Source organism: Symsagittifera roscoffensis, chromosome 3, assembly GCF_963678635.1.
Source record: "Symsagittifera roscoffensis chromosome 3, txSymRosc1.1, whole genome shotgun sequence".
Lineage (NCBI taxonomy): Eukaryota > Metazoa > Xenacoelomorpha > Acoela > Convolutidae > Symsagittifera > Symsagittifera roscoffensis.
This window is the reverse complement of record NC_087064.1, coordinates 63,030,632-63,044,723: the sequence shown is the minus strand read 5'-3', so window position 1 is coordinate 63,044,723 and position 14,092 is coordinate 63,030,632. Positions and strand designations below refer to the sequence as shown.

The window sequence follows — 14,092 nt, the reverse complement described above, 5'->3', positions numbered from 1 at the left end:
TTCTTAAAAAGTACCCCCCCCCCCCCCCTCTAAATCCGCCCCTGCAATTACGTCACCACCATTATTTTTCCATTTTTCTCTTTAAATTTCTCTCTTTAGATTTGAGCCGATCCGAAGACGTCCAGGCGTGGAGATTGCACTGACTGAGGCGTACGAGATTGTGTTCGGCTTCTACGAGAAAGACATGAAGGAAATACAGGTGGCCTACGAACGGGGAAAGGTGAGATAATCTGAATCAGATATCATGATCGATAGTTCCGATTTGAAACGCTAAATGAAACTTGCAAAACTAGTTTTCCTTCTTGTAAAATTAAGCTTCTTAGCCTAAAAACCTAAATAAAACTTATATATATTTTTTAAAAAAACATTACTCGATCGCTTTAAAATTTCAAGCCGGTTTTTCTCGACGCTGGAATTTTTTTAAATTTTTTTTATTGTCATTTGAATCACAACTGAAAGGGCTTTGATATATCACTTTACCCATTTTGATGATTACCCCCTTGCGATAGCTAGACTTCGCCCTCTCCCCCCCCCCCCGTAAACAACTTTGTCCGCAGACACATTGAACTCCTAGTGGTACCTTTCTTGGCTCATAAAGAATTCAAATTTTGTAGTGTCTCTTGCGCACTTAGCCTGGTGTTAACGAATACGCCTAGGAAGGCAAAGGGGCCGGGTTCGAATCTGACCAGAACCAGTTTTTTTCAAATAGTAAATGTTCCGGTTCACAAAAAATTCGGCCCGTTATTTGTTTGCTTATGTTTTGTTTTTTAAAAATCTGGCGGAAACGAATTTTGCTTTTCACATTTGTTGTAATTTTACCAGCTCGATTTGTTAAAATTTTTTATTTTTTTCATTTTTTTTCATAAATGTCGGCCTAATGAATATCGACTTAGTGGCCTGTTATTGCGTCGTTGCGTTCGAAAAAAGTTTTTGTGTGCGTGTGTGTGTGCTCTGAGGGGAAATTTATTTTAAGCTTAGATTTTTTTTGAATTTCTTTTCGACATGAAGGGTTTCTGTGCAGATTTTTTGGCTTTGTTACCGCTTGGTAATTATAAATTCAAATCCAACCAAACATCCGATGCAAATGGCGAAGAGTTTAAATAACAGCTTGAGATGGCAAAGATTAGCGGTTCGAATCCGGCTAGGCATTTTTTTGCAAACCAGAGCTCTTGTGCTTTTTCGGACTATCGTCCGTCTGTTTATATTTTTCGGATTAGTTCCGGTAGCTCAATGGTTTATTTTTATTCCAAGTTGCTGTAATCCCATGCTTGAGACGTCAAAGCGTGGTAGTTCGATTCCAGTTGAGACCTGTTTTTTCTTGCAAAAGAAAATTTTGGCTAATTTAGGTTATTGTCTGTCGGCTTATTTTGTCTGCTTAGTTCTGCAGAAAAGACTTTTTTGAAAACGTGGATTCTTTATAGCATCCCAAAAGCTCTTTTTAGAGTTTTTAATGGTAGAGGCAATTTTGTTCCGGATATTTTGGGCTTTTGTTGCAATTTTTATTGACAAAAACGATATTTTTTTCTGTTTGATTTTCATAGTCATTCTTATTTGTATCGCAAATGGTGCGGAGCTCAGCTTCGCCTCTGCCTTGTTAGTGGTACCGGATTTTGCTGAAACACACCCGAATACAAAGTTCGTCCCCATTTTCATTGGTCGAAACAATAACAAACATCCAGTAATGTTGTTATTTCAACTGCACTTTGTTTCATGTTGTTACCGAGTCGCTGATTACCCCTCCCCCGAATTTATTGCCCTTGATCCAAGTTTTCATTTCCAAATTTGCAAAACTTGTGGATTATAGCTATTTTTTAAAAGTAATTTTGCAATGCTGTAGGACTCTCCTCCGATTACCCGTAATGCGCCGCCAGTGGCTGGTGCGATCCAATGGGTGCGACAGTTGATTGGCAGAATAGAGATACCCATGATCATTTTCAGGGGCAACGAGGCCATCTGCAAAATGAAAGGTCAGTCGACGCCATGAACTCATACAACAAACCGTACATAAATTATCAAGTACTGTCGAAAAGTTTAAATAATTTTAAACTAAATTTTTAAGAAATTTAATCATAATTCTCTACAATCGTGGTTTTAAATTTGACAACCTGAGAAATATATCTCTTTTTTACTTCAAATTAGCGATTTCCTGGTTTAATTTTAAAACTTATTTCCACAAATATTAAAGATTGTTTCGATCTGTTCGCACCCTATTCGTTTCAGAGTTCAGTCGTATCTGCAAGCAGTACAACAAACTGGCCGAAGTGTTGATCACATATGAGACTCTGTACTACTCGCAGTGGAAGACTTCTCTCGATGCATCTAACGCCGGACTGCAGCTGAACGTGTTGTCCTACAAACCCAGGGAGACGTCAATCGTTGTCAACAGCGACGCTGGGTATGTATGGTTGTAAATATCTTGAGATTTTGACTATTACAGGCCTGAATAAGCGGGCACTTTTTCCTTCCCCCACCTCACATAAGCATCAGTTAAAATGAAAGAAGAAAGAAAGAAAGAACTTATTTCTCATTGTTAACATTGTTAATGGTAAATATGCATATAACGAGAATTTAAACATGAAGCACCTGAAACAATGAGCGAGTGAGGGGACAATTAACGAACCCAATTGGGTTACAGAGCACTGCCCGTTTTATCAAATAAAATACGAAATTTGAGATCTTCAAAGAAAGGAAGAACATTTATATCTGAAAACATAAAAGAAAACATTGGAAAAAAGTATTATAGTTTTTATAAACATAAAGCAGCAGATTTATGGCATTGTCTAGACAGGTTAATGACATACGGTCCAAGCTCTGCATCAATATTTAAAATGATTGTTCTATCGTAGTCGGTATAAAACCAAATTAAATAAGAAAAGAGTTCAATTTCATCACTCATAATTTCTGAAACTCGCTAGTCGTAGGATAGTTTTAATGGTGTGAAGAAGGGTTTTACAAGGTTATGTATGAATACCAAATATGGTTGACATGGCCTTACTAAACAGCACCACGCTTATTTTTGTAAAAAAAGGACAATTTGAAAAAAAAACAAGGATTGCAAGTTACTGTGCAAGTAGCACAGAATGTTCCGACCACAGTCTTAAAAAATACAAAATTATTTTCTCAAATTGGTGTCGTTTTTCCCTGCATGTTATGATAAAAAAAAGTCTTAACGAAAAATATAATTAGGCATATTTGAATTCGTAGTAACATAGGTAAATTGGAAAACAGTTTTTGAAGAAAAATGACTAGAAAAAAGTTCAAAAACTTTGCCGAAATTTTTTGAATTTTCAAGTTTTTGATTCCCAAAATTGCGCTAAAAAACTCCAAAAACTACTTTTACTTGAGTAAAACTAAGTTTTCACGGCCTGAATTAAGCTTCAATAAGCTATTGTAATTACTAACTACCTTACTAATTAGCTCGAAATTAGACAAAAAAAAATTTTTCAAACCGGTTTTTTTCGATACTTTGTAAACTTTTTTTGAAATTTTTTAATATCGTCCAAATCACGACTGAAAGGGCTTAAATATGATATATCACCTAACCCAGTCTGATCATTATTTGTGGTACCTGATTTTGCTTGGAAAACAAAAAGCAAAAAAAAAACTAAAACACCCGAATACAAAGTTCCTCCCCATTTTCAATGGTAGGAACAAAAATTCTTGTAAAAGTTGGCATGTGTGAGAGGGAGGATAAGAGAAAAAAAGTGAAAAGCGCTATAATAGCTTATTTAGATGCTGGGCAAAATTTGTTTGCAAAACGCTTTTGTCGTTCAAATTCATTTTTACACAATTCCACCTTGTCACAAAACTCCTAGAATCATCCATGGTGTCGATATCTTTCATTGTTAATTGCACCTACCGAACTATCGATCACAGCCAAAGAACAGCATTTTTTGGAAAAAGCCAGATTTTTTCCCTGCTATTTAGTGTGTACGAAATCCTGCAGGAGGCTAAGTTCATGGCTCGCATGCAGATGGACCTGCCGGACTCCGCTAGAAGAATCCTGAGCAATGAAATGCGCTTCAAGAAATACAAGTCCAGACTCGACAGTCTCATCTCGGACTTCTACGAGGTAGGCTGAAAAACGGTCTCTGTCCACTCTCATGAACTGTGACATTCATGATCAATTTTAAAACTGAAAATCATGCTAGTGCAAAAACTGCATCTGAACGGTTCTTGATTTGTGTCTAGTAACTTATTAAACTGCTTTTATTTTTCTTTCAGGTCAAGGTTACTATCCCGCCTGAGATGGCGAGTCTGTTCAGGCCCCACATTCAGATGATGATCTCCATTTTCTCAGCAGGGTGGACCACTATTTCGTGGAACAGTATGAATATCGACGCTTACCTTTTCAAGGTATCATTTTACTCCTATATTGATTAACTGTAGATAAGAATCGGTCTGAATGGTTTGGTTTATCTATGAAGAGTTAACATAAAATTTAATACTTTGTCCGAAAACTTGCCTGTTCTCATAGTTCATACGAAATATGAGTCCTAATGAATTAGCCCAACATAGCACTTCTGGTTGACTTGGTCTTAAGAATTCAGTAATTAAAAATTTCTAGACCTGCTTCCGTAAAAAAAATCTTTTTTTTTTCTCCAGGTTCACTCCGCCATCCATCGGTTCCGTAAACTCACTCGCAAAGTTCTCAAGCTTGTCGAGACTAGAATTGAGAAGTCACTTGAGAACATCGAAGACATGGTTCTGTTCGACCACAAGCTAGCCTTCGCCCAGTCTTGGAGTCCCGAGATGTTCTCTGGAACCATGTTGCACAGTGTCCAGGAGCAGTATAAGAAGTTGTTCGAACATATCAGTGAGATCAAGAGTGTCATTCTCGAGATTGTCCAGGTGTTGTTGACCAGCAGGGTAAGTCCTGACTCTCCGAAACATTGTGTTGATTAAAATAAAACGTTTTTCAAACCAATGCTTTTATCATCGTTAAATAAGAATTCTGTCCCAGTTAAATTGAAGTTGTAAGAGTAATTGTGTAAATATTTATGAAGTTCAGCCCTCCTCAGGGCTTCGATCCCTGACTACACAAAGAGTCCCCTTTGTTACATTACGGCATGCATTTTCGGCTGACCCACCGAGAGTTTTCTAAAGGCGCCTTTTCCGCCCATGTACGCTAAAATTTGTGGGGAGCGTGCAGCGAAAAGTGCCCAAAAAACTCAGAGTGGCGCAGATGTATTTGAAAAATTAGGGTTGTTAGCGTTTTCGGAGAGCACAGAAAATTTGTTATTTCGATCTGAAAAAGGGCGACAACATTTAGAATTGCCTGATGATAACCAAAGGATTAGAATCATGTGGCATTGTGGCGCATCGGTAGTGATGGTGCCCAGCAACCATATGATTGCGGGTTTAATTCGTACGTACCCTGCAATTTACAAGGTGAGCTCTTATAAAATAGCCACAGCTTAGTTAACATTATATAATTTACCTTCGGGTTAGGTGGGTTAACTAAAAAAAATAAATAAGTGAAATATGACTATTTAGTTTCTACTGCATGATATCCCTCTATTATATGTGTAAACATGCACAGTTAATTTATGAACTTGCTAGAAGTTGCCTATTTTTTTTGTTGTAAAGGGTCAATGCCTGTAAAATGGATCCGAATGATAAATGGAGTTTTTTTGACTGAGTAATCAGGATAATTGAAAAAAAAGTAGTTTGAACGTTTTCGCGAATATCCTTTGATGTTCTTTAGGTCGATACAGACAACAAAAAGAGCAACACTACTCTGAATTTGAAAGAGAACAGAAATAAGAGGGAGATGGGCCACCAGTGGGACAGTGAGGACGAGACTGCCTCGGAGACTGGGTCTGACAGAAACATTGAACTCAGTGAAGACAGCGACATAGGGGTGAAACGCCTATTCGGTTCGTAACACTTTAAAAGATTTTCTGAGATCACTTGATTAAACTATTCTAAACGATCAAATCAACGCTTCAAATGACACTACCTCCTAACCACTTAAATAGTTTGAGATAATGAATGATAATCAATCTAACTGCGATGATGATCTTATTTTTGACCAAGTTGCCCTTTGCGAACGAGACGAAACAAATGAAATATTGGGGAAAATGCAAGGACTATTGGGAGATCCAAAATTGCTCGAAGTAATTACACAGTTAGTCAGTATATTAGTCAAGCAAAGCAAAGAGATCAAAAACTTGAAGACGGATCAATCGGAATTTGAGAATAGAATCATACAAAATCAGAACGAATTTTACGATGTATCCGAAAGAGTCGTAGATCTTGAGAAGTGCTCTCGTAAGTTATGCCTGACTTTCTCCAACATTGATATCACAGCAGACACAATGGGCGATATCCTGCAAATAATGAGTAACATCATGTCGATTAATATTCCTAGACATAATATTGCCACCTGTCATCCTTTGAAACCTGGAACAAATGCGTCTGTGATTGTGAAATTCATATATCATGCGGATCGGGACGTTGTTTGGAGGCGCAGATCATGGTTGAAAAGTTCCGGAACAGTAAAGGACAACCAGTATTTATTGAAGAATGCTTATCGCCTCGCGACAGAGCAATTCGATCAGAAGCGATAGCCAATCGTATCCCATATTATACTCACAAACAAGATGTGTATGCCTATAACCCTAACAAGCCACATCTTAACACCGTAAAAGTAAAAACCAAAGCTGAGTTGTATGCAGTAACTGGAACATTAACTGAAACTAGAAAGCCGAAAGAGTCATATCAGTTAAATTGGTCTGATGATGTTATAGAAACACCAAAACTGTCAACTTCCAATGACGAAGCAAAAGCGAATAATCCTATGCGACGATCCGTAAAAAAGCGAAAGATAAATCTTTCTCCCCTTGAGGAGAAGGAAGAAACTCAATCGATTGCAAGTGAAATTGTAAATGCAATTGTTCCTCATATCCTTGCAGCTTTGAACCCAATTACCTCAGTTCTTAAATACAATGTTTTGCCAACACCAGGCACAATGGCAGAAGATGCTTTTCGCTTCGAACAGTCAACTGGTACCTAACCATAATTCTGTTTCATCCAATTTATCTGATGCTAATCATGATTTTTCAGTTCTGCATTTGAGCACCATGTCACTAAAACCGGAAGCACTTATACTAAGTCACTTGAGTCACCACCAGATATAATTTGCTTAAGTGAAACTTGGCTTAATGATAATGATAATTCTAAAGGATATCTTGTTAATGGATACTATGATTTTTTATTAAAAAACTGCACTAATATAAGGGGAGGAGGGGTTATGGTCCAAGTTAAGGAAAACGTGAAAATACTCAGGCAATTGGAAACTCCATTTGAAGAATCGATCTTTGCTGAGGTCGAGAAAAACACTTTTCGCTTGAAAATAGGTGTTAATTATAACGCACCTAGGACAAACAAATTGCAGTTCGTTAATCAGCTTGAAGATTTCTTGGAAGGGAATAATTCAACATCGGAAAAGGTCCTCACATGTGGAGATTTTAACCTCAATACGCTACAGGAGAATCAGCTTTCAGCTAACTACATAAATAGTATCATTTCTTATGGGTTTGAAGTTTTTGTTATAGAAGCGACTCGCGTATCAGCAACATCATCTACATGTATCGATCACTTTATCTATAAGAATTTATCCAATGCTAGAACGAAAGTCATGCAGTATTAAGAAATTGCTGATCATTATCCGATTCGAATCATCTGGCCCGTAAAACAAATTTTTTCAAATTCTATATACACTTTTAGAGATACTAATTTTCTAAAATACACATCAAAGCTGAGTTTTTTCTCAAAGATTTAAAACTATCATTCAAAGCGAATGAAAATGGGTTTCTTCTTGTGGAAGATCCCGAGCAAGCCTTTGACAGCTTTCAATCTATCTTTGAAAAAGTGATAAACCGATATGCGCCAATCAACAAAATGAAACCTAGCAAGAAACCACATCCACCATGGTTCAACAACGCGTTAAAAAATCTCAGAACAAATAGGAACAAAGGCCACTTAGTCTGAGAAAAAAATTCGAACAAGCGGTCAAAATGAATAAACGAAAATTGTATTCGAATAAATTTAAGAATTGTATTGCTGACTCAAGACAAACATATAAATTTCTTAATGAGCGAGATGGCAAATCTATATCTTGTTTTGAAGTGCCCATTCTTGAATCATGCCAAAAAGTAAATGATAATCCAACTGAAAAAGTTGTTGCAAATCGATTTAATGATTTTTTCATGAACATTGGTGAAAACTTGAAAACAGATATTCCAAATGTATCTCCACCTCCAGTATCGAAATTAAATTGATCAATGTTTCTATACAGAACAACGCCATCAGAGATCAACGATATTATTTGTCAATTAGACAACAAATCAACATCCGGGTATGACTATATTAGCAATCAAATAGTGAAAGCATCTAAAAACGTTACTGCCCCATTTCTATCGTTTCTAGTCAACCTTTCTTTTGAAAAAGGCAAATTTCGTTCTGCTTTGCGTAAAGAAAAAGTAATTTCTTTTCATAAAGACAATTCCGATTAGATGAAAATCGATACCTGCCAATCTCTTTACTTATTGTATGGAGAAAGGTATACGAAAGAACAATGTATAATCAAATCTACACATACATGGAAAAATTCGCTTCGTTGTATAGCAAGCAATTTGGGTTCAGATCAAAACATAGTACAATAGAAGCAGTTGTTGAGCTAACTGAAAAAATAAGACTTAAAAGCTTGTTTAAGGAGGCTTATAGTTTTTTCCTTGATTTAAGAAAAGCTTTTAATACACTTGATCATGAAATACTTCTGACAAAATTTGATGCATATGGCATTAGAGGCAATTGCTTAAAATATTTAAGGTCCTACCTCAACGATCGTCAACGACGATTTGAAGTACATGGTGTTTCTTCGGATTGGAAAAAATTAAAATGCGGCGTCCCACAAGGGTCGATTTTAGGACCATTACTTTTCCTTATATACATTAATGATTTGCCCGTGGCATGTAAAACAGCAGAAATAATCTTATTTGGAGATGACCCCAATATAACTGCTATAGGCTGCCATAATATAGATATTAAAGACAATCTTCGTCATCTTGACCATTGGTTACATGGAATATGCTAATTATAAATGATGATAAGACAATACAAATGAACATAAAAAGTGCTTCCAATTCAAAATTCACCCTTAATTGCTTTGAGGTGATTAATAAACCAGTTTGTAAACATCTAGGTTTATATATCGACTATAAATTATCATTTTGAAGTCAAATCGATTCGGTGAAAATGAGACTCGGAAAACAATGCGGGATTATATCGAAACTAAGACATTATGCGCCACGATACCAATTGCTTGAATAATATAGAAGTAATGTGGTTCCTATCATTCAATATTGAAGTCTGGTATACTGTTTTTGTAGCTACAGTTCGTTTGAACGTTTATTTCTAGTGCAAAAAAAAGTTCTTAAAATCATCTATTTTCGAAAGCGTAGCGATAGTTCTCGTGATATTTTTCTAGAGAATAAATTCTTATCGGTGTTTGAAATTCATGTTTACGAAATACTCAAGTTCGTGATTCGTGCTGTCACAAAGTCTCTCTCTCTCTCTCAAAGTTTTTTAAACGATATGTTCTCCTTTGAAAAGAAAACAAGGGCCACGAGACTGTCGAAAACAAAACTATTAGCTGAACCCATATGTAGGAAAAAATCGATCGATTTTCCGTTCGATATCGTGCTACCAGGCTTTTCAACCTTCTGTGAGCGCAAAAGTTGATCCTCGAAGATATTGAAAGATATTCGAAAACAGAATAAGTAACATTTTTATCATACATTTAAAACTGTCTTTTTAGTGCAAAATGAAGAGTTAATCGATTACATATTCAAATTATAAGTAGAAAAAATTTATTGAACCCGTAGTTGCAGGCTAATAGTGTGTATTTTAAAGTTGAAGTTCTAACGCTAAAATTTGACTTTCCAGAAACTCCTAGCTTAGGAGATATGGATGATTTTACGATTTTAAGAAAAATCTAAAACTTAGAAAAAAAATCGAATTTTAAATTTTTTTTTTTTCTATTTTACCGGCGGTTGCCTGCTTACGAAGTTATAATGTAGGATTCTAATTAGAATGACAATACTTGACCGTCTAAATGCTAGTAGCTTCGTAGCTTAGGAGATATGGATGAATTTACGAATTTTCAACAATTTCTTAAAACATTTTTAAAAAATCTTTTCCTGATAGTGATAGTGAAAGAAGCATGCATAGCTAGGGTAGGAGTTTGTGGGCAACATGGCCCCGTTGTCTATCCTCTCCGAGTCTCATTTTAATAATTACTTATAACGATGAATTGCTAAATTTATGTAATGAGTGACCGGAGAAATTTATTCTTTCTTTCTTTCTTTCCACTGATTGTGAGGGACACTAAGAAATTTCTCCTCAAAACCAAGCCTGCAGTACCGAAAAAGTTCAAAAGCCTGCAAAATATGGTCAGAATCTTTTGAAAGATCAAAAATTTGAAATGGCCAATCTACAAAATAGGTTTTAAAAAGTTTTTCAAGCACTCACATCCCCGGCTCTCTTGAATTTAAAAAGGCTCTTTTTTCAGCTCACTTTTCACCCCGAGTATACAAAGCGATCTCTGCAGCTGTTGTCGAGTCACTCCTAGTCCTCTCGAACGGATGTGGAACCTCGCAAGAACTCAGACAACCCCCTTTGACCCCTTCGCGACCCGCCAGTGTTCCACGATCGGCTGGGTCCAGTCGCCATTGGCCTCCGAACCCCTCTCCGGCGCCTTCGTCATCTAAGGGATCTCAAATGGGTGGAAGAAATGAAGACTCGATGACCCCATTGAGCACCTTGATGAGCTCAACCTGGAATGTCAAAGATATCGATCTCAATCTGCTAAGGTTTTAAAATCACTGCTCCTTAATTAGACCAGGTATTTTTGGTAGCTATATGTCTCAATGGTAACTAAATGTCTAAATAAATCCACTATGCCTATTTTTTTATACTAAAACCAACCTTTTATGCTGTCTTTCTTTGAAAGCTTTCTTACATGTATGTTCAGAAGAAAAATGGTTCGATTGGATTCTCACAAACCAATATTGCAAACGGATAGATAAGTTTCAGAACGGGATTGAATTATTTTAGATTTGACGTGGACCTGACTTTCTCCATTCCTTCTTACACAGTTTTGCCCAGTCTGGTCGTAGTGCAGGACTGCATCAAGGAACTGGCCTCTTCCATACTCGAAACAGGAAAGAGTGAGTTATAGTTTTGAACGTTTAACATCTCTTAAATCAGAGCTCATTTTATCAAACTTGTATGTTTTGAAATCTCATCATGGAAAAATGCAACTCTGCTGCAACGGATAGCATATTCTCTTGAGTCGTGGAGTTTCTATATCGGAACAAACTAAAATTTCATTTTCAATGCAGCTGTGAAGCGATGGGATGACTTCGACGGAACCTACTTCGCCGACCTTACTCGAGAACCCGAAGTGCAGGATGCCCTGTCGGACATCAATGACGTCATAAGCGAGATCCAGATCTCTCTTGATAGGCATCTGAAGCACTTCACTCTCTATGACTTCTTGTGGAAGGATGACATGAGAGCTAACTTCAAGGAATTCATGGAGTCTGGTCCCCACACGTATAGGCTGCAAGGGGAGGTGCAGAGGATGTGCGATTTTCAGAAGGCCGTCGATGACATACCATTGGTTTGTTCAACAGCTGTATGGAATTTGTTCCTCAAATAAGCCCTCTGAGCAGTGGCTCGTATTGTTGAAATGAGTGTTTCATTGATATGAGTTTGATATATCTTTTTCATAATGCATAGCCAGAGCCTTATTTTTTGGCACCAATTATATTTATTGCCAGAAAATTGAATTGAATTGAATTGAACCGTGGTTATATAAACAAAAAGATGAGCTTTCTTATACATTTGGCTTCTTTTTCTGTGTCAAATATTCAATTCAAAAACCATGCAAGTAGCTATTTGATCTTCAGTGACGAGATAACTTCCAACAAAAACAGAAGGATGAATTTTTTTCCAAATTTTCTTTTTTTTGTCTTCAGAAAATCCAAGTTGGTCCAATATGCCTCAACTCCATTCCTGTCAAAAACACCCTTCTTGGGTTCACCTCAGCCTGGAAGACGCAATACGCAGACGTTCTCCACTCAGAGGCTAAAATGGAACTGGACAAGGCTGTCGCTTACCAAGCAGAGGCAGTGGCTCAGATATCAGATGACGTGTCTGGTCTGGGTCAGCTGAATGAGGCCCTTAGGAAACTCCGGGAGGTTTATGACATGGTGAACAGGATTGATTCGATCTATCTTCCAATTGAAAACAAATATGCCATGCTGAGGTTAGTTCAATGAATTTACTAAAAGTGCAAATGTTTTCAAACGAAGTTTGTCAATCAATAGAGGGAAATCCAGGAGTCTCGCAACGGAATTTCATAAATCTGGTCCTTTTTTTGTAAACCAATCATCTGACCTCTTACGTGTATGTCAAATTTTGACCGATTTTTTTGTTCAATTATTTTTTTGTTCCTCATTCTGAAATTTTTTTCAAACAAATTTCTACTTTTGCAACGTCTCTCTGGAAATATTTTGAAATAAAACATTTTCAATTTACCGAAATTAAAAAATTGAAAGATTTATTTTAAGGTTTCTTAAAATTATTGTTTGCTGATTACCTTCCCAGGAGTTTTGGCGTGCACCTTCCGCGAGACGAAGTGCACAACGTGGAGTCTCTGAGGTCCAACTGGCAACACCTGGTGCTGAAGGCGGACAAAGTGCAGGACAAGCTGATGAGAGAAGAGCGGAACATATTTGAACAGGAACTAGACAAACAGATCATGGTACATGTTGTTTGCTATTTCAAGATATTTCAAAAGTATGGTCGTTGTTTTTTGGTATTCTTGATTGAATCGACTGATGAAAGCTGCGTGTTTCCAAATTTATGAGCTGTTTTCCCTTGTTGGATACTCCAGTTGTTTTGCTGACAGCGAAGCAGATTCAAGTTTCAGTTTATTAGAACCACCTTGCTAAAGTCATTAGAAACTGTAAAATCTGTATCAGGAAATGAAAACGTTTGCAATGCTGTCAACTTTAAAATTAATTCTGTAATAACGCGTTGTTTGGACTTAGGACTTCGTTGTGGACGTTAATCAGCTTCGAAGCAGCTTCGAAACGCAGGGACCTGGAGTTCCAGGAATTGAGCCGATGGAGGCAGTCAAGCGTCTGGAGCATTTCGATCAAGTGTTTCTGGAATTCGATGAAAAGCGGAGGACCCTCGATTCCATTCAGAGAATCTTCTCATACGACGCTGAAAGGTTTAAGAGCTTTCCTGACCTTGACAAAACTGGACAGGTGAGAACACTTATTCAGTTCCTGCAATTCAAACCCTAAAAGTGGTCATTATTACTCAAATTCTTGTTTTTGACAGTTTTCGGATTAATTTTACATAATTGCTCTTAGTACTGCGAGATTGTCATATGAGAGTTCTCAATTTCTTATGCTGCGATGTCAAAGCATTATGATACCAACGTAATTTGGGTATATGCTTTAAAATTGCTCGCATTATTTCGAATTTGCTCGTTGCGTTGATCAAGGAGTTATCAAAATCGTTGACAGTAAATTAATGCAACTTTTTCATTGTTTTCCATTAAACTGATTTCTGGAAATGAATTGTTCCAGGAACTGCGTCTCATGGACAGCCTGTATGAGCTCTACCAGAACTTCCTCCACTTTGACTGGTCCTTCAAAGAGACTCTTTGGAGTGACGTCATTCTTGATACGTGTGAACAGCAGGTGACATCATTCTGCGCCGAGTTCTCCCAACTGCCCGATGGACTGGTAGATTATGATTCGTACCATAATCTGAAACAGGCCATTGATGAATATGTGAAGGTGTTCCCCTTGCTGAATAAACTAAACCAACGGGTGAGTTTCTTTTCAGTTCTTTTTTTGAAAATTTGAACCATGCAGTAAATCCAGGTATTATTTATTTCTCGATCTCAAAAAATAGCATTTTGATTCGGTTATCGCGTTTTCCTGTATGAAATCCCCTTTCTTTAATAATTTGTTAAATTGGAAAAGCCAATCTTCGGAAATGG

At 37.1% G+C, this 14,092-nt stretch overlaps 1 protein-coding gene across 10 annotated transcripts in view; it reads left to right on the top strand.

The window, feature by feature from the left end:
- LOC134841932 (dynein axonemal heavy chain 8-like) overlaps nt 1-14,092 on the top strand; it is a 196,505-nt gene that overhangs the window by 11,696 nt on the left and 170,717 nt on the right. For all 10 annotated transcript variants that reach the window (XM_063858024.1, XM_063858021.1, XM_063858020.1 and 7 more), the window contains exons 11-24: nt 100-220; nt 1,838-1,967; nt 2,221-2,395; nt 3,928-4,072; nt 4,225-4,356; nt 4,606-4,869; nt 5,708-5,879; nt 10,577-10,877; nt 11,122-11,234; nt 11,409-11,689; nt 12,048-12,337; nt 12,679-12,835; nt 13,125-13,346; nt 13,674-13,919. In XM_063858024.1, coding sequence (XP_063714094.1) covers nt 100-220; nt 1,838-1,967; nt 2,221-2,395; nt 3,928-4,072; nt 4,225-4,356; nt 4,606-4,869; nt 5,708-5,879; nt 10,577-10,877; nt 11,122-11,234; nt 11,409-11,689; nt 12,048-12,337; nt 12,679-12,835; nt 13,125-13,346; nt 13,674-13,919 — 2,749 coding nt within the window. The remainder of the gene's footprint in view (nt 1-99; nt 221-1,837; nt 1,968-2,220; nt 2,396-3,927; nt 4,073-4,224; nt 4,357-4,605; nt 4,870-5,707; nt 5,880-10,576; nt 10,878-11,121; nt 11,235-11,408; nt 11,690-12,047; nt 12,338-12,678; nt 12,836-13,124; nt 13,347-13,673; nt 13,920-14,092) is intronic.